At 37.2% G+C, this 18,180-nt stretch overlaps 1 protein-coding gene across 5 annotated transcripts in view; it reads left to right on the plus strand.

Moving 5' to 3' along the window:
- Window positions 1-18,180, plus strand: part of PLEKHA7 (pleckstrin homology domain containing A7) — a 119,312-nt gene that overhangs the window by 68,826 nt on the left and 32,306 nt on the right. For all 5 annotated transcript variants that reach the window (XM_014962259.1, XM_014962262.1, XM_014962261.1 and 2 more), the window contains 4 exons: window positions 5,693-5,871; window positions 7,914-8,399; window positions 13,593-14,112; window positions 15,959-16,045. In XM_014962259.1, the coding sequence (XP_014817745.1) occupies window positions 5,693-5,871; window positions 7,914-8,399; window positions 13,593-14,112; window positions 15,959-16,045 (1,272 nt within the window). The remainder of the gene's footprint in view (window positions 1-5,692; window positions 5,872-7,913; window positions 8,400-13,592; window positions 14,113-15,958; window positions 16,046-18,180) is intronic.

The raw sequence follows: 18,180 nt of genomic DNA on the forward strand, positions 1-18,180 counted from the left end.
TAATGGTTTGAAATTTATTAAACAAATATTAACTTGAGAAATGTGTTTAAAAAAAAGACCTAGTGTACTTTGTGGAAATGTTTATTGTACTTTTTCAAATGCATTGAACATGAGGTAGCAGTACAAGCTACAAAGGAACCTTTGTTTAAGAAAGAAATTCCACTTTAATATTTTAAGAATGTAATTCATCAAGCTCTACTCTTCTAGAGCCTTTTCCTAGGAAGAAGTACATAGTGCAAGAGGAGGACCCAATCTACTTCTAGGCTTATGCTTCTTCTGAATAACTATTAGTGCAGACTTGGGAAGGGGATAGAGAAAGTAGTGATAGTATCTAGTTGCTTTAGAGTTTAAAAAAAAATCTTTTTATTTTATTGAAAGGATGTTTGACAATTGAATGTATATTAGGATTGTTATCCAGTTTAACAGTGTCAGTGATAAGGGGTTAAAAAAAACCCTGTATATATATATATATATACACACACGTGTGTGTGCCCACACGCACACACATGTGGTTTCCAAGCAGTATGTTCTTTAGGCAAGTTCCCAAGTCACCACTGCCAAGTTGTGCCTCTCCTTCCCTGCAAAGTAGCATGATTGTGATCACAGTTAAATGTTTTCAGAAGCCATTGCAGACTCGTCTTGTTCCTTTTAGGATATCACACCTGTATGAGCTCTACCAAGTCTTTAATCTGAGTCTTTTTCTGAAAATCACCATGAGCCATTAACCTGACACTTTCAGCATAGGGTCATCGCTAAAAAGTTGATATAGAAATAGGGAGTTGATAGCAAAAGAAACTTTATCCTAGAAATCTATATAAAAACCCTAGAACATACATTTCATGTATTAGTTTGTTGTGCCAATCTTAACTCTGCTTTAGGTGTCTGATGATTGACTGCAGACTCGATGCTGCAATTTCACTGTATTTAGGACCAGCTCCTAGGGCAGTAGGAGCATTTTGTAAGATTCCTGTTGCATAGACCCCATGCAATACTTAGGTTCAGTGGTCAGCTGTGGGCGTGTGGAGGCAGGAGCATGGCTGTGCTGGCATTCCATCACTCACCAGCCATTACCTTTATCTAATCTCTGCAGGACACTTTGATATCCAGAGTGTAGACGGACATTCTGTTTCGCTACATAGCGGAGCCAGAAATAGAAAACACAAACAGATTAAGCCCAAAATAAAGACAGGACTTTTTCACATTTAAGTCCTGAATGAGCGAGAGAATGTGCCATGTCACTTTTTACATTTGGCCTGTCATTTATTCATATTGTTATAAATCCTCTGTTACAATAGAGGTATTGACTCTCATTTTCAACAGCTGTTTTAAGTAACAATGAGTTTTTGAAGCTAGGGAGCAGTCAAACTGAAAAATTTCAAAATTCTGGTTTGTATAGCTGAAGGAAGGAAATTTACTGATCAAATACATGGATACTCTTTGCATTACAATTCAGTTAGAAGAAGTTTTCTGAAATATATGCTCGCTAGGATATATGTTAAACCCTGCTAACTGTTAAAACGTACACCATGGGAGTTCTCAAAGTTCTTTTCCTTTCATCAGCTCTTAGGGCCCAGCTTTATGCTTGTGTGTCTCACAGGGTGTTTAACAATTACAGGCCTGCAGAACTGATACAGGCTGTTGAAATGTAATAAAAAACCTACTTGGAAGCATAGCAGTATGTATGTTAAATTATTTTGTTTAGAAAATCTGTTTATAAGTATTTATCTTGACCAATTTTTCACTTTGTTTATTTGTCCCAACCAAAATGCTGTGACTGGGTGTAAGCTACTGTCATTAGGCTGTGTGACAGCCTTTTAGAACTCAGGATCAGGAGAGTACTGAATGTAAACTCATTTATACGAATCCAATGCAAATTGAGACACTTGGAAGGCCTGCCAAATGTTGCTGTAAAGACAGCAACTACATGCAAACACATGCAAGTGTATGTTTGTATTCAGGTGTGTATCGTGCTACCAAATAAAGGCCATGTAGGATGCTCTGATGTTCCTGTACGAGGTAGGAAGTGGCATTGGAGATGCATATTGCTCCTTTTTATTTTGATACTGCCTTTTAATTTTTTCAGAGATGCACCCTTTCAGCATGAGGGCATTCAGAGCTGAGGAAGCCAGGTCAAACCATGGCTTCCAGAAGATGCTACTGCAACTTGTTTTTAAACATTTTTTTTTCATTATTGACACTCTAAGACATGTTAATTGAAATATCTGTTCATTACTTAGACTTCTGGGACCAGGGCAAACTGCTTATCTGTTTCTTTGATCTCACTGGTTTTCCTAAAAAATTCTGACATAGTTTGTTCCTTTGTGTTCTCTGGATTACTGTTGCTTCCTTAGGCTCCCATATTGCTTATAAAACTTCTCTGGTTCTGGGGAATCAGGTGAAGAAATGCCAGTGGCTATAAATTTGAGAGGTGCCATTTTAGAATTTGGGAAAGGGAAGTTTCTAGCTTCTATACGCCCTGAAAAAGCTCAGTATTATTTGAGGGTGAAAGTTGAATTAAATTGTAGTGTGCTGTTGTTGTATTTATAGTGAAGGCTCAGAGGAGTGTTTCAATTTGTGCATATAAATGTTTCATAAATATCAAACTTCAGGAGAAGGGAGAATTTCCTGTATGTTATAGCTTATTGAAAGGACTAACTTTGAAAGATTACAATTAATTGAAAACTGTTCCCCTCCCCATTCCTCTGTCCTATGAACTGTGGCTTTTTTCTGTCCTAGGAATTTTGAGTTATTGGAGGTGAATATAACAGCTCTAGGCATTAGTTACTTTTAGTATAGTCTTTTGTTAAGTATTTTATTTGGAAACATGAATCTTTTTATGATTTTAACTTGTTTAACTTTTTGTCCTTGTCTTGTGATATTGATATGCCCTTGGGGTTTACTGTCCATTTCTCCTTCTGTGCGTTGTGGGAGAGAGACTGCTTTTCTTCTCAATCTATCCACATTAAGGCATCTCAATGCATGAATAGGTACCAATATTATTTTTTCCCTGTTGTGTGTATGGTGTACGTGTGCGCATGTGCTGTGTTTTAGGCTTTTTAGTATGCTGTAGTCATCCTAATAGCTATTGCTTTTAAAAAAATAAAAAGGAAAGAACCGTGCTAGCTTCTGTGTCTGCTAGCAGTGACAGCTACAGGACTTGGGCGCAAAGTGGCTTTTTTGCATATAAAACACGCTACTAATTAATAACTGAAATATATTTGAATTTTCCTTTAACCAGTTTGATATATTACGAACTTCAGAATGTCGTGTTTGTTGATAATGGCACACCATCTCCATTATCCCTTCTGAAGCTAGGGATGTTTATGGCTGTGATAGCTTCAGTCTCTCAAGGGAGAATGGTGCAACATACTTCGCATTTTTATACCGTTTTCACCTACAGACTGTTAGGCAATGCTTTCAGCTGTTCATCGTGCACTGCTGAAAAGAGAACCTGAAAGACAAATGAGTTGTGTTGATCGGGACCTACAGGTCAATTAAGATGGATAGCTGTTAAATCCATTTATTGATGTGGTATGCAGTCTCCACAGTTAGTGACCCAAGGTTCTGGATTTTTTTTATATAACCAGTATATAACCAGGAATGGCAGAGTCCTACTGTGTCATCTGCAATGGGGCATTTTGTGCAGGAGTCGCTGCACTTCTGAATTCTAGCATCATCTTCTGCAGGCTCAACGTGGTCTGTGAAGGAGCCCTGTGGTTGTAATGCCTAGTGTTAAAATCACTGATTTCCTTTACATCTGGAGCTGCCGGTTTCTGGTGTGTACTTACACTGGATGCTAACCATAAATTGCAGTGAATTAAATGCTTCTAAGTCATATTTGTTTTGACCAATTGTAACAGTTTCAAAATGGCAAAAAAACCCCCAACAAAACCCCAGTAACAACAAAGAAAACTAAAACCCAAAGAACTCAGCCATGCAAACATGAAAAAAATCCTTTGATTCCGAAATACCCAATTGATCAGAGCTACTGTTTCATGTACGTAAATCCTGTTTCCTGTGCTAAAGTCAGCAGGTAATGGTGGGGAGGGAGAAACCACCTGGAATTCTCTTCTCAGCCAATGCTGTTGGGAAGCAAACTCTATCAGGAGATGGTCTTGAACGTCTCTATGTCACCCTTTCCTCCTCTTCCTTCTCCTGTTTTTCCTAGCTGGCTGCTGTGCTGCAGTCTCATCCTTTCCACCATGTGGAGACTGTATGACCACAGTCTTCAACACAGAGGCTTCCACCTTCCACCTTGAGGTGCAGAAAGGAAGGCCACGTTTCACACGTTCATAGGAACAGGCTGCAACAGAAAGGGAGGAAATTTCAGCAAGCAAATATTTTACTCTTCGGAGTTGTTGATACGAGTCTCTAAGATTATGGTCATTTGGGAAATTCAGGGTAAACCACTGAAATGACAACATTTAGGGAGGGCTACACTGGATTAAATGGCTTGGCTTTTGTCAAAGTTATTGCTGTATTTCTGAAGCCGTCTGTGATTGAAGAGCAGGGGTTTTTTGTTGGTTTTTTTGTTGTTTTAAATTTGGAATAACGAGGAGGAGAGGATTTCATCAAAATAAAAAGACCAGTCATTTACGGAAGATTTGTGAAATATGTTTAACTTTTAAAAGAAGACAGCCAAAATAAAAAGTTGAGATATTTTTTTTTTTCCTTTTAAAAAACCTCTGTCTCAGCAGTGTTTCATGCCATTAGCATTAGTGTGTGATAGCAGGCTTAGTTTTATAAAAAGCAGTTAAAATCACTAATTTTGTTTTAATATCATTACAAGAGCTTTCAAGCCAAGTCTTCAGTTCTTTTGGAAATTACGGAAATAAATCTCTCCCTACTAATCTGAAGCATCTGTAAAGTAACTTTGAGGAAATATAGCCAAGTGTTTCAGGACTGATATGACTTAGTAATATCTATACTATCTCTTATACAAATGCGGCTGAGATTTGATTAAATTCGACTAGCCTAGAGTTACAAACATGGTCCATATTGAATGCATTTATTTGAATATTGAATATATTTATAGAGGAATTTCCAAATACTCCTATTTTGCAGTGGGATTACATGGAATACTTTGGTGTGCAGAGATGCTTGTCAATTTTTTCTGTGCTGTGATAATGTCATCAGTATTACTAACTTTATCAGAAAGTCTTGTGATTTTGCAGCTAATATAGAGGTTCAAGTGCACACTTTAACCAAAAGATGTTAACATGCATTATAATCAGTTTTGAAGTAAATGGTTTAATTGCTTGAATTGTGAGATTTTTGTCTGTGTTTTGTCTGAATAAATTGCTTTATTAAATGAACTGGGAAAATTGTCTTGCTTACGCATGTCTCAGTGAGAATTTCTTTAATTTGTTTTTTATGGTATTTATGGCAAATGAAATGTGTCTGTTTAGAGAAAATGAAAAGCTGAAATTTCCTACTATAAAAAACAGAAGTGCTGCACCTTTAGATTAATGGTGCAAGAAAGAGGTAGAGAAATTTCAGTAAAAATCAGAGTACTGTTTGAGTTTGCTGTGCTATAGCCCATTGTGTGGCAGTGTAATAATTTTAGCCAAAATTCAAGAAAAAGTGAAAGAATCTGGAAAGTTATTTAAAGATATCAGGAAAAGTTACAGTAAATTTTCAATGGGTTAAAACGAAAGGGCTGTCTGACATTTCTTTCTTTTTTTCCTTGCAGGCTGTTCATACAGGTATGCGGGCGTATATTTATAACAAGAATTCTGTTATTGGCTCTCAGGCAGAGCATTCAGGGATGCGGACGTACTACTTCAGCGCAGACACCCAAGAGGATATGAATGGCTGGATCCGGGCTATGAACCAAGCTGCTCTTATGCAAACACGCTCTTCACTGAAGAGGCAAGTTCAATACATAAGCTGTTCGCTTTTAAAATTTTATTTAAAATATTTTTTATATATAAAATCTCATTGGTGGTGATTTCTGATAGTGATATTTGCAAATGTGTGCATGAAACTCATTCCTATTTTAAAGAAATAATTATTTTGAATTTACATTCTGTTGCAAATCAGTTAACATTAATGAAGAAAACCTAACGTTCCATACATGTGTCTATACACAAATTGCATGTCTACATTTAAGGATATGGATTAATTTCTGCGTATATATAATTTTTTAGGGAATTTCAGTTAAAAATGTAAAGGTTTTTTGAGCAAATTCATACATCTGCAACAGCCAGTTGGCAGCCCTGAGGAGAAATAAGGAAAAGGGAAAAGACAGAAGAGTTCAAATGAGTGTTTAGAACTAGGATTAAAATGCCATTAAGAGGGAAAAGAATGTTAAAGATGGGTAAATCTTAAGTGCATAGAGTTACAGATATTAACAGGTTTTAACTGCTGTTTTTTTACTTACCTGGATGGGTAAATCATAAGTGCATAGAGTTACAGATATTAACTAATTTATGCAGGTTTTAACTGCTGTTTTTTTACTTACCTTCGTGGCCTTTAGTACTTGTAAAAGCCTTTTATGTTTTTTCAGTGTAGAAAAAAATCACTGTGACAAAAGAAGGATGTCTTTTGTCCCATTGTTCTTAATTAGTGCTAGAGGCAAATGAATTCAGCTGTGCGTTCACATCCTTCCAGTTTTTCCCTTTTCTTAAAATTGGTATAGCCTTCTTGATGTTTTGACTTTGGTAATGTGATTCTTTCCCTACAAATCCTTGTGAAAGAAGACTGTGCTGTGAGACAACCCTGCTTTTAACCCTTAGGAGGATTAAAGTGTCACTGTGCCTTTTCTCACTACTGCTTGCTTTTGGCAAATCAAATACAAGCAAAGGATCAAGATCTCTTCCAGTCCTTTGCATCCTATACGATTTTGTGTTAAGGTTTACTGGGTTTAATTTAAGTTTCAAATAACATGTAACCTGTTACTTGTTTTTTCTTTCTAAGGATAGGAATAATTGAAAGAAAAATTGGGGAAGTCTGGCATGTTAGAAGTATTGATCAAGTGCTCTTCCTCGTAGTAGGCTATACATTTTTGAGACACTAAGTAGACTGAAGTGAAAAGAATTGTTTCATGGCACTTATTCAGAATTCACCTTCCATAAAGCTTTAAAGAAGCTGAACTTAGTTTCAGAGAAGATGAGGTGCTACTCCAAGATCAATGATACTTCATCGGCTTGTAAGAGGAAAAAAATGTTGTTGAGAAACTTATATAAGGAGATGAAGAAAATAGCAAATGAAGTATGATATGTGTCAAAAGCAATATTGAACTTCTAGCATCCTTAGACATTTTGTAGTGTGTTGTAAGTTTAATATAAGGATTTCTGGAATGGAATTTTTGAAATATTTAAACAGTAAGGTAAATAAGTAAACTCTTGTGTGTTGCAGCGTGAATTAGGAGCAGTGAAGTTTTGTTGTTTTTTTGTTATATTTTGCAGGAATAGCCCCCAGGTTAGAAATTCCCTGGACAATGATAGTACTGACTCAAATGTGGATATTGTTCTGTCCTCTTGGCCAGAAATGGTTAGGCCCTAAGGCATCTAACAAAGATATGAAAGACTTTTTTGATTTTGAAGTGAGCAGTTGGCAGTTTGGGTTTAGTTTTTTGGCTTTCTCAGTATAGGAAGAACTTTCTATTTTAGAGTTGTTCATATGTAATATTGCACAAGTAGAACACTTCTTTCATACATGATTATTACTTTCAGTCAGTTTTACAGATGCATATAAATTATTTCCGTTTCCTTGATAGCACTGCAAAGGTAACTTTTATCTGGGATAGCAGCTAAGTTTTCCTGTGCATATCAATCTAAACACACTTCTGTCAATTTTATCACAGCCTGGAGAAGGTGCTTTTGTGGGTATCCTTTCTAAAATAGTAACAATACCACACCAACTTTTCCCAATTATGCAGCATTCATTATTCACATGTATTTTCTTTTCAGAGAAACTGAAAAAGTGGATCAGCAAGCTGTTCCCCAAGTCAATCATGTGGATGCCTGTAAAGACTGTGTGAAGGCAGAGATTACAGATACAAAAGAAAGTTATCAAAGATCAGGTGAAATGCTTGGATATGATAAGCGTGAAGAGATACGGAGAGAAAAAGAAGAGGAGGAGCGTTATATCCACAGAAAAGAAACTCTGGAAACTAAGAAGGGAAAAGCTAAGCATGCGTTAACAGAGGCCGATTCATTATTTCCAGACTTAACAAATGCATCCCGGTCCCAAGTAGCTCAGCCTCAGCCAGCTGACAAGAATGGAACGCTTCCTAGTTCATTAAGTGTGAGTGCTGGCCTAGTGGAGCAGAATGGTACCAGCTCGTATAAAAGAGGGTTTGTTCCCAGAACAAATCCAGACAAACAGATTCAAAGAAAAAGTAACATGGCTCAAGTGGAGCACTGGGTAAAAGTCCAAAAAGGAGATACAAAAAGGTTAGTAATAGGCCCATCTTTAAATAGCCTGCCAAATGTCAGTTTCTTAAATTAGAGAAAATATGTATTGGTAGTATGTTTAGTACAAATCAGAATTATATTTTACAGAGACAATATGTAACAAAACTTACTTTCTCCTCCAGTGCAGAATGGTATTTTTCAGGTGTTTACCTCATGGGAAAGTCAATATTGGATTGGCTAATCAAATCCCTTTAATGTTTTCGCTACATTGCAAACAGAGAAAGTGAGATTAGAGTGCTATTTTTTTACTGTTCTTAATCCCAGTGGATGCATAAAACTTATTAAAATTTGCAACAATTGAGGAGCCAGAAAGTGAAGTCCAGCCCGCAGTAAACAACTACACAATACAAATTATATATAATTATTTGGGTTCCACTTGAAAGTAAAGAATGCTGATTTTTTCTCCTTTGTGTTCCTGTTCCTGTTGCAAACATCCGTTCACTCCTCTATATCAGATCCTGTTCCTGTTCCAAACATCCGTTCACTCCTCTATATCAGATCATGCACTTAAAGTCACAGTGCATGCATCACATACTGAAAGGTGCCCGTATATTCATTTAGTTAATGAAGAGGTCCTAGGATGTTCTCATGGTCTCCAGGATTCTCTTTTCCCTTTTCAGTCCCCGAAAATCACAGAAGTTCTACCCAGAAGTAGAATGCACGCTAGAATGCTTTTGGAGTTTGAACAATCTCATGATTGCTTTACTTTCAGAGTGTGCGTTCAGATTAGGTAGCAGATAAAAAAAAAAAAAAAGAGGTGCTTCATGCATGCATCTGTTCAGAATGTCACCGTGTGTCAAGTGGCAGGAATGACACTTGGGCTCTCTGCTCCCTGAGGATTTTTCAAATACGGGAAACCTACTGAATTAGTACCTTAAAATTTGCTAAAATATAATTACAGTATAGAACAATAGGAGAGATTAGCATGTGGTTGTTTATTAAAGCTAACATGTGTCACTGGGATCCAGTAAGAAATCTAAGGCTTGCTAATTCTGATTGAAAGTCCATTCTTCTAATCTCTTATCTTTGAAATTTCCTTTAAAGAAGCCTTTGTATTTTTCAATTTTATTTAACGTTCTTCTAGACTGCTAGAGTCAGTTTACTTTTGTCTTTTTTGCTTGGGTATCAATCAGTGCTTCCTGAGACAGTTAAGTCTTTAATAAAAAAAAAAAGTACTTGTTATGTTAGTTCTTCTTACATGCACAGATGTATTAGTCTAAAATAAATTGAAAACTGTTGAAGTAATTAGCCAGTGCTTAAGAAAACTTCTGTTGATGTGTTTCCCATTAAAAATATAGGCGGTGAAGAGGTTTGAGTGATAGCTAAATAAGTACTGTTTTCTTACTACTCCTTCTATGGGTGTGTATCAGGTGTAGTGTTAAAATAGTGCTGTTGCAAGTGCAGGCATTTGTTCTAGATAAAACCAGCTATCTTAGTGGAGCTGTTAAGTATTCAGTGAAACTTCGCAAGAGTTAACTGCAGATGTGACCAAAATCTAACTTTATATAAATGTAGTAATTTTCCTTTTACCTTAAGAACTTTCTTTATGTTCTATTTTAGTTCACTTGACCTTGTTTTCTTTGTCTTTCCCTGACAAATGCCATTACATTCTCTGTGTTGAGAATAAATTGCATGTTAGGTTGATTTTTTTTTTATTTTTTTTTTTTTATTAGTGGTACTTTTCCTCAACCTGCTTAGGTTGTTGCAGTGCATTGACTGATGGATAGAAGTGGCATGTTAGTTGTCAAATGTCTTGTTGATTTCAGGATTTAGAAATTTAAGATAGAGACAATAATTTGATTGACATTCCATTATGATTTTAGTAAGTATGAGTAGACCACTTAATTTCTCAGTGCTCCATGTTTACTGTTATTCCATCTAAAATGTTACCAATAAGAACCTCTGAGGATTTAGAAGAGTAGAATGTTTGAACATGTGTTGAGTACAGTTTTATTTGTTTCCTGGCTCAGGTGTATAAAGATGCAATGCTTGCCAGCAAGTTGATTATGGCAAGAAAGAACTCCTTCAGTCTTCACACAAATACAGCAATTGTTTATATAATTATTTGCAGGAATTGCACCTTTTATAGAGATATTTAATTCTTTCCAATAGATATTTTACTTCCCCTTTTTATAAAGCACTCAGAACTGTTTGCTAGCTAGTAAATGTTAGCTGTCACTTTGGAGATTTGTCTCTCTTAGGCCATGAACTGATAGCTGCACTACAGTTATGCCCAATATAGTCTTCTAACCCCTCTCTGTTCTCAGCAAAGGGGAATACCTCCTTTAGTAAGGTTTGTGACAGCCTTTGACAGAAATCTAAAGAATTGGAAGGAGGTTTGAAAGGAGACTTTCAAGAGATTTTGGGTTTAAGTAATTAAAGGTCAGGACCATCAAACAGCAGCTGTGCAGAAATTCTTAGTCTTTGATCCGATTCCAGTGCCTGGATAAACATAGCGAATGCATTCAAACAGTTTATTTGCAATTAAAAAAATATGTAAATCTGATAAATGCTTAATATTTCCTCACTAAATGCAGTTCATATTGAGGAATTTCCTTCCTTGCAAATACAGTGTTAAGCATTTCTTGTTATGCAGAACTTTCCATTCCTCCTTGGTTTGCTTCAGGAAGAAACATTACTTGTCTTTGTGAGCTTCTCTGCATTCCCATGAATGGGCATAGTGTTTCCAACAATTGTATTTGCTTTCTTCTGAGCATTTATCTTCTGTCTTTACAATATCTTCTGTGCGGTTGCTTCCCATTGCAGAGCCTGAATGATTTTCATGGCCAATAATCATATAATATGGCATCAGGCCATTTTTTCAGTCTTCAATGTCTGCTTTCCTTTTTATATTCTTTCTACTTCATCATCCAAGAGAGGGAGCTTCTAAGAACAGCTGCTTTAGCTTGTTTTTACTCAGGGTCCCTGAGGAAGCTGTTGCTCACGATCCATTCTGGACTAATTTGAGTCATTTGGGACATTGTTCCTTTCTTGTTAAAGAAATTGGTATGTTGTCTAAGGTACCTATTTTTTATAATGCAAATGATTTTTAGAGGTCTGAAACCTTCTGTGATATAGATGCCACCTACTTAAAGCCTGTCATATTAGCTGGAGTTTTTCTCCCTTCTTTGGTTACTGAGAAATTGCAACCTGTGTGTGTGCGGGTGGTTGTCTCTAAAGTTCAGCTTTAAATACGACTTTCCCTGTGCAATGTAATGCACATGGAACTTTGTTCTTTATTCTAGCAGGCTGAAGTGTGGCATGAAGCTGGTGTTTCCCAATCTTTGTTTTCAGACAGCTTTGGCTCCTAAAGCTGCTAGCCCTGATGACTTTATCGACTACCAGAAATTCCTGCTGATATCAATAGTTTACCCTTTTATGTCCAATTGGAAAATAACCGTACACAGGTGGTTTGCAACATTCAGTAGTTCACTGATGCCTTCATGAGGACTCCACTAGGTTGGAGTGTAGGAATGGTCAAGCCCCCTTTTCCTTTTTTCCACAGAGAAATCACCACAAGGATCTATCCTAGCTTCATGCCTGTCTCAGATGTCCTTTGGGAGCATTGCCTACTCCAACCTTTTTCAGCTCTCATTCCTATCTAGAGGAAACACGTTTCTACCAACCACTTTGATTTTCATGCAGAAAGAATTGCCAGTAAAGTACAGAACATACAGAGTACAGTACACATGATGTAATGAGCAAGACAAATAAAAGAGGTTACTTAGAGCACTAAATGCTGATCTTTGAATTGCCTTTGTTCATAATACCTAAATGCTTTAACCTTCATTATAAAATTCGAGGTAACATCATGGTTCTGTGTTACGAGAGAGCAAAGCTTGTAATCCTCCATGCAGCACAGGGTAGTTATTCTGCTTTCTGACATGAGGAATTGTGTATCCTCTCAAGAGCTTCCATATTTCAAGACAGCCCAAGTGCCAAGTCTTGCAAGTAGAAATAGATGGAGGCAACTACTGAACAGCAGTTACTGATAGCAGTTCTTTTCCCCCTGCTTCTCTTGTTCTTTGATGCCAAACAAAGATGTTCCTTTCCATTTTGCCCTTTCTTTCCATGGAATTCCTGCAGTTCCCACACCATCAGGTCTCTGTCACGCAGAGAGTGGAGCCTACCGAGTGGAGTGATGAAATGTGCTCTGAGTTTCTTCATTGGGTTTCTTTGTTGTTGTTTTTATCTTTTTTTTTTCTTTTTTTGTGTTGTTGCTCTGTAGCAAGTTCTAGCAGAACGGTTTTCTTTTTGGTGATCCTGAAAAATGAGTGAATGACTTCAAGCACAAACCCCTTAGACCTGCCTGTCTAATTTCTGATTCTCCAGTCAAACTCATTCTGCAGCATGAAGCTGTGGAAAGATTTTGACTTCAAAATAGGAGAGAGAACTAATTCCACTTTGTCAAAGCTTTTGCCAATTCTGTCTAACTCTCTTGTCTACTAAAAAAATTCATTTCTACAGTTTAAGTATACTATAGATGCAGTACGAAAGCCAGGATGTAGTGCCTCCTTTTATAGTCTAGTTTCTCAATGAGTATTGTAAAAAGCCTTGCATTGCTTAAAACAGTAGAACCAGTAGCATTAGGTCAGGTAAAAGTAAATTATAGAGACCTGGGGACTTTGAGAAGTTTCTCAATTTTTGTTCATGTGAATAAAGCAAAAGAAAAGGTATCTGAGATACTCGTTCTGCGATTTGTGAGATTTCGTCTTGTACTTTAAGGTAATTTTTTCTGATAAGCATGCATTTGTTGTTCATAAAGTGCACCACCTGGTGGTGAGCAGGCTTTCGGTGCAAAGAAAGATTTGCTCTTTATATGTAACAATAATTCCTTTCTTCATGTTCTCAACATTCTTTCTGGTCTAAATACATAATGCTGCTGTCCCTTAAGTTTACTTCTAGTAGGTCATCCTAGGTTAGACACTAAAGTAAAAGCCTGTATTTATACTATTTGCATCTTTGAGCGAATACAGTGTAATGTTTTTGTGCAGGGTAGATTTCATTAATATTAATTTGTTAATATTTCTGTAAATTCTTTTAAAATGCCTCTTGTATGTTGTGTTTTGTAGTGCCTATGCTGATGTCATTAGAGAGTATTTTCTTTTATCAGTCACTCCCACTCACCACGGTATGCTAAAACTTACCCTGTTTTTCCCCCCTCCTTAACAGCCTTGCTTCTGATCAGACTCTTACACGTCAGGGTCCCAATCCACCTTTTCCTGAAAACTATCACACTTTGCCAAAGAACACCAGGCAGCCTTCAGGGAGCTCCCCACCACCACCAAACCGCAATTTGCCGAGTGACTACAAATACGCACAAGACCGCGTTAGCCACCTGAAGATGTCCCAGCAGGAAAGGAAAGCAAACAAGGATGGAACTGTGTGGCAGCTGTACGAGTGGCAGCAGAGACAGCAATTTAAACATGGCAGCCCCACTGCCCCACTTTATGTAGGTTCTTCAGACTTTATTGATCGTGGTAAGTCAAAAAGTTCATTAGATGTTCCACGATCAATATCTGTTCCGCCCTCTCCATCTGATATTCCTCCACCTGGACCTCCAAAAAACTTTCCCCCAAGGAGACCACATACTCCTGCAGAAAGGCTTACAGTTAAACCATCTGATGAGAGACAGACTGTAGATGTTCCTTTTGCTGGATCACCCAGGAAGATACGAAATCACGCTGTGAAGGTTTGTATACAGTATAACTGATTTCAGACAATTCTACATGGGCTGTCATACAGTGATAATTTTAGTAATTTTCATTGCATCCTTCGTTGTGTATGAAAGATCATGCAAGTTGTAAAATTTAATACAATGAATAATTATCTCCTAAAACTCTTATGTGTTTAAACATTTCAGATTTATGAATTTCTGTTGGTTAGGAAAGGAAAATCAGCAGCACATCACGTTGATTTGGAATATTTTTATTCAAAAACTGGAAGGCATATGTTTATATGTATAAAAAATACAAATTTTAATATTTTAATGTGTAGGTAGGCGACAATATAAAACTCGGCAGGATGAACTCTTCCTTGGTGATTTACTTAAGATTGTAGTCTCCAGTGTTTGCTGTGTCTGCCTTCTCTACATGTTTTGCTATTGTAGTTAGTCTTATAACTAAGTTTTTAGTTATGGCTAAAAACATGATAGTTTTTCATGCATTTGATAGTTTTAAGCCCTTTTCAGAGTCATTATCATTGGACTAACCAAAATCGAATAGCGTTAGTCTGAAACTTTAACCTGCTGCAGAATTTCAGTGTGGTTTTTTTGCAGGCACTGTTGTACCTTCTTATCCAGAGGTGGCAGAGGTTTCCTTATTCCGTACTCCACATGGCTCTTCTCACCGAAGGCAATTAGGGATATTCAGGGTCGAATACATGTAGAATTTACTTGTTTGGGTGGCTCTTACACTGTAATAAGTGGAAACGAAAGCGTCTTTATTCACCTAATTCTTTGACCTCAGCCATGAGCTCTCATGGGGAAAGTATTTGCAAAGGAAGAGACTTGTAAATTCAAATACCCAGCGTGGGTTCAGGACCATGGCTTCAGGTTGCATGCCAGCTTCATGCACAGTTTAGATTTTTAATTAGTGTATATGCAAACGAATGCACAGCAGTCTTTTCCCTTCCTGTGCAATGTAACTGCATAAATTTTACTCATAACATAAAACTCTTTTAATGTCATATTGGTTTTACCAATATAGGGAAACACAGTTTTCCTCATCTGTAAAAGTTTCCTGTGAAATTTCTGTAGAAGCTTCTAGAGAAAAATGCTTATGTTTTTGTATGAAAGCACACAGTGTCATTTTATATTCAAATGTATATGTCTACAGGAATCTGTAATACTCCCCCCTCCCTGGAATGCTTTATTAAATTCCATCCAGTTACATGTAAAAAGCAGAAAAAAACAGCATTCAGTGAAATTCAGAGACAGGAATAAAAATAAATCCTGAGTCTGCCTTGAAGAAAGCCATAAGAGTTTGGCAATAAGAGAAAGATGAAAGAATGGATATGCAGTAGATTTCAATGTTATAAGCAGAAAGGGGCAGATCAAGTATGTTTGTTTCAAAAAGAATGGTATTAAAGGAACCCATTGCCACCAGGTGTCACTCATGTCGGTAGCGTGGTGTTCCCTGGCTCAGGGAGGGCACTCACAGTCCTTCCTGTAGGAGTGCAAGGGCAGAATTCAACCCGCCTTTCTCTGGGAGACACTGGAGGGAGGGGGGAAAAGTTATGAATAATTTCTTTATTTGCTGGAAGCCGTTGTGCATGTTCTGCTGAAGTATTTTGTGCTGCCAAAACCTGCTGATCTGCCCAGCGTCACAGGTGCTAAATTTGCATTTTTTCATTCCTAAGTTTTACTTAATCCTCAAAGGATCTGGGTAGCCCACGAATGTCACCCTGATCTAAACATGCTGCAAATTCAGATACAGAATTTGTGACAGAGGTGCATATCTTCTTCTGAATTTTCCCTCAAGTAGAACATGCCTCTCACTTGAGATGACCCTGAGACTTCTGTCTGTGGCTTCTTACAGAGCTCTGCTCACGTGGACCGGCGCTCGATGCCTGCCATGGGCTACATGACACACACAGTCAGTGCACCCAGTTTGCATGGCAAGTCGGTGAGTTGGGAGAGCAGTTACTTTTCCTTTTGTGTCATCATAGTACTGTAGTTAAGTTTTAAAATCCTGCTCATTCCATAATAGTTGTATTTTTATTAGTTAAAACATAAATAACTTGAATGAGATCTTAATTTTAACCAGCTCCCAGTAAAGCCTCTAGGAATTTTGCTGTTATCTGCAACGTGAACAGGGGTGAGCTGTCTGTTATTGCAGGATTCAACTTTTATTATGTTTATTTGACCAAAGGCAGAGTTAACTAAATAATTGCTTAATCAAGTAAAGTAACTGCTTTCTGGGCACTGAGGTGAAAAATATAATTACAATTACTCTCCCTGAAGACTGCTAATTTCCTCTTTGCAATGTGTCTAAATACCTGCAGCCTGAAGAGCTAACATTGCTTCTCATTCGATTAAGGAGACATCAGGCTAAGTTGGCTAGTATACGAAATTACACAATCGCACAATTACTGCAGCACTTGCCAACTAATTCCACCTATCAGGTCAGCTGCTGCTTGGCTCATCTGTGCCGTATGACATTTTGTGACTCTGCAAATGCTTCATTAGTGCCACGCTTGAGTTTGTGCTTTCTTGCCATTCTTTGGTATTCTACAGTTCCCAGGTCGTTTGCAGTTTTCTTTTGCTGCTGTATTTGCTACAAAAGATGAGTGCTTTAAGTTATAGGGCAACAATGCAGATGCTTCGAGGTGTTATGTATACTTCCTTTTTATACTATTTCTGAAAATGCTGCATCTTCAGAAATGTGGGTTAAAATGGTAGATGAGTTCATGCCAAAGCAAACCCATTTATTTGTGCTGCTTTCGTGCTGGGATTGCCTCCCTGTGCTACGTGCTGCATCACCTGCCAACTGAAATGCATCAGCTTCTTTGTACATTCATATGAGCTTGTAACTGTGTCAGTTCTGCAGGTGAATGTTGGTTCATAAAAGCTTGTGGATATCTTGGGTCATCAACAGTGCTCTTGTTTGCACTGATTGTAAATGTGAGATCGAATACAAATTTACTTATAGAGCTCTTTGGTTCATGTTAGAACCTCAAAAATGGAGCTGCCTGGGAATAGAATGTGGTGACTCTTCTTGGAATCGGTGAAGGCTTTATATTGGCCCAAAACTAAAAGAATTTTTTTGAGTTTGGAGAAGTTTAATTTCCCGAGTTGCCTCACCTACAGAACAATTGCACTGAGACGGGCGATAGTAGCAAGGATTTCTCAAAAAATGGGCAGACTTTCTAGTCAAGTCCTCAGCCAGGCTTACAGACTGATCAGACAGGAATTGTAAGTGAACACCTCTAAAGAAATGCAAGAGTGATGTATTGATTTTATGGCATAAAGGATTTTTCTCTTCTTTTTTAACTACACATTCTCATTGGCTCTAAACTTGAGAAAAGGTATAGTTGTATTTTACTTTTATTCTGAAGTTTCATGTACCCAGGATATAAAATCCTGTCAAAGTAGTAGTAAAAATTCTAGGAATTTTGGGGCATTTTGGCTGATTGCAAAGCACATTTGCAACACCTAAGCTTTATTTTGTTGTGTATTGTGAATGCCTCTTGAAAAAAAGGAGAAATCATTTTGTTATGACTTCTGTGCATGCTTTTCTTGAAGTGGCTGTAATGAAGATATTGGTAGGTGAATGAATCTATACAATTAAGCTCATAGTAATTACAGGTGAGCCAATGAAAAATAAGGATCAAGTTGTTTGCTATTACTTAAAAGGCAAAATAGTTTATCTAATTGTATAAGTGAGATCTCTTTCAGTATTTTATTCACAAAAATGACTTCGTACAAAGGCAAAATAGATTCTCTAATTGTATAAGTGAGATCTCTTGCAGTATTTTATTCACAAAAATGACTTCGTACTTTTCCTGAATAAAGGTATTAATATCTTAAAACATGTATGAAATGTGATCAAAAGTATTCTAATTATTTGTTATATAATGGCTTTTAGTTACATCTGACATTCAGTTAGGCACAGGTCTTTTCTTTTCCTAAAGGGATGTATTATGCTGCAGGACAACACCGTGACATTTTCAGTGAAGGGATAGTCAGTAGAAATCGGCCTTGAAAAAATAACTTTTGAAAATCTATTGTTTCATGTAGTTATATGTCTCGTGAGAGGTG

This window comes from Calidris pugnax, unplaced genomic scaffold (assembly GCF_001431845.1).
Source record: "Calidris pugnax isolate Ruff unplaced genomic scaffold, ASM143184v1 scaffold593, whole genome shotgun sequence".
Classification (NCBI taxonomy): domain Eukaryota; kingdom Metazoa; phylum Chordata; class Aves; order Charadriiformes; family Scolopacidae; genus Calidris; species Calidris pugnax.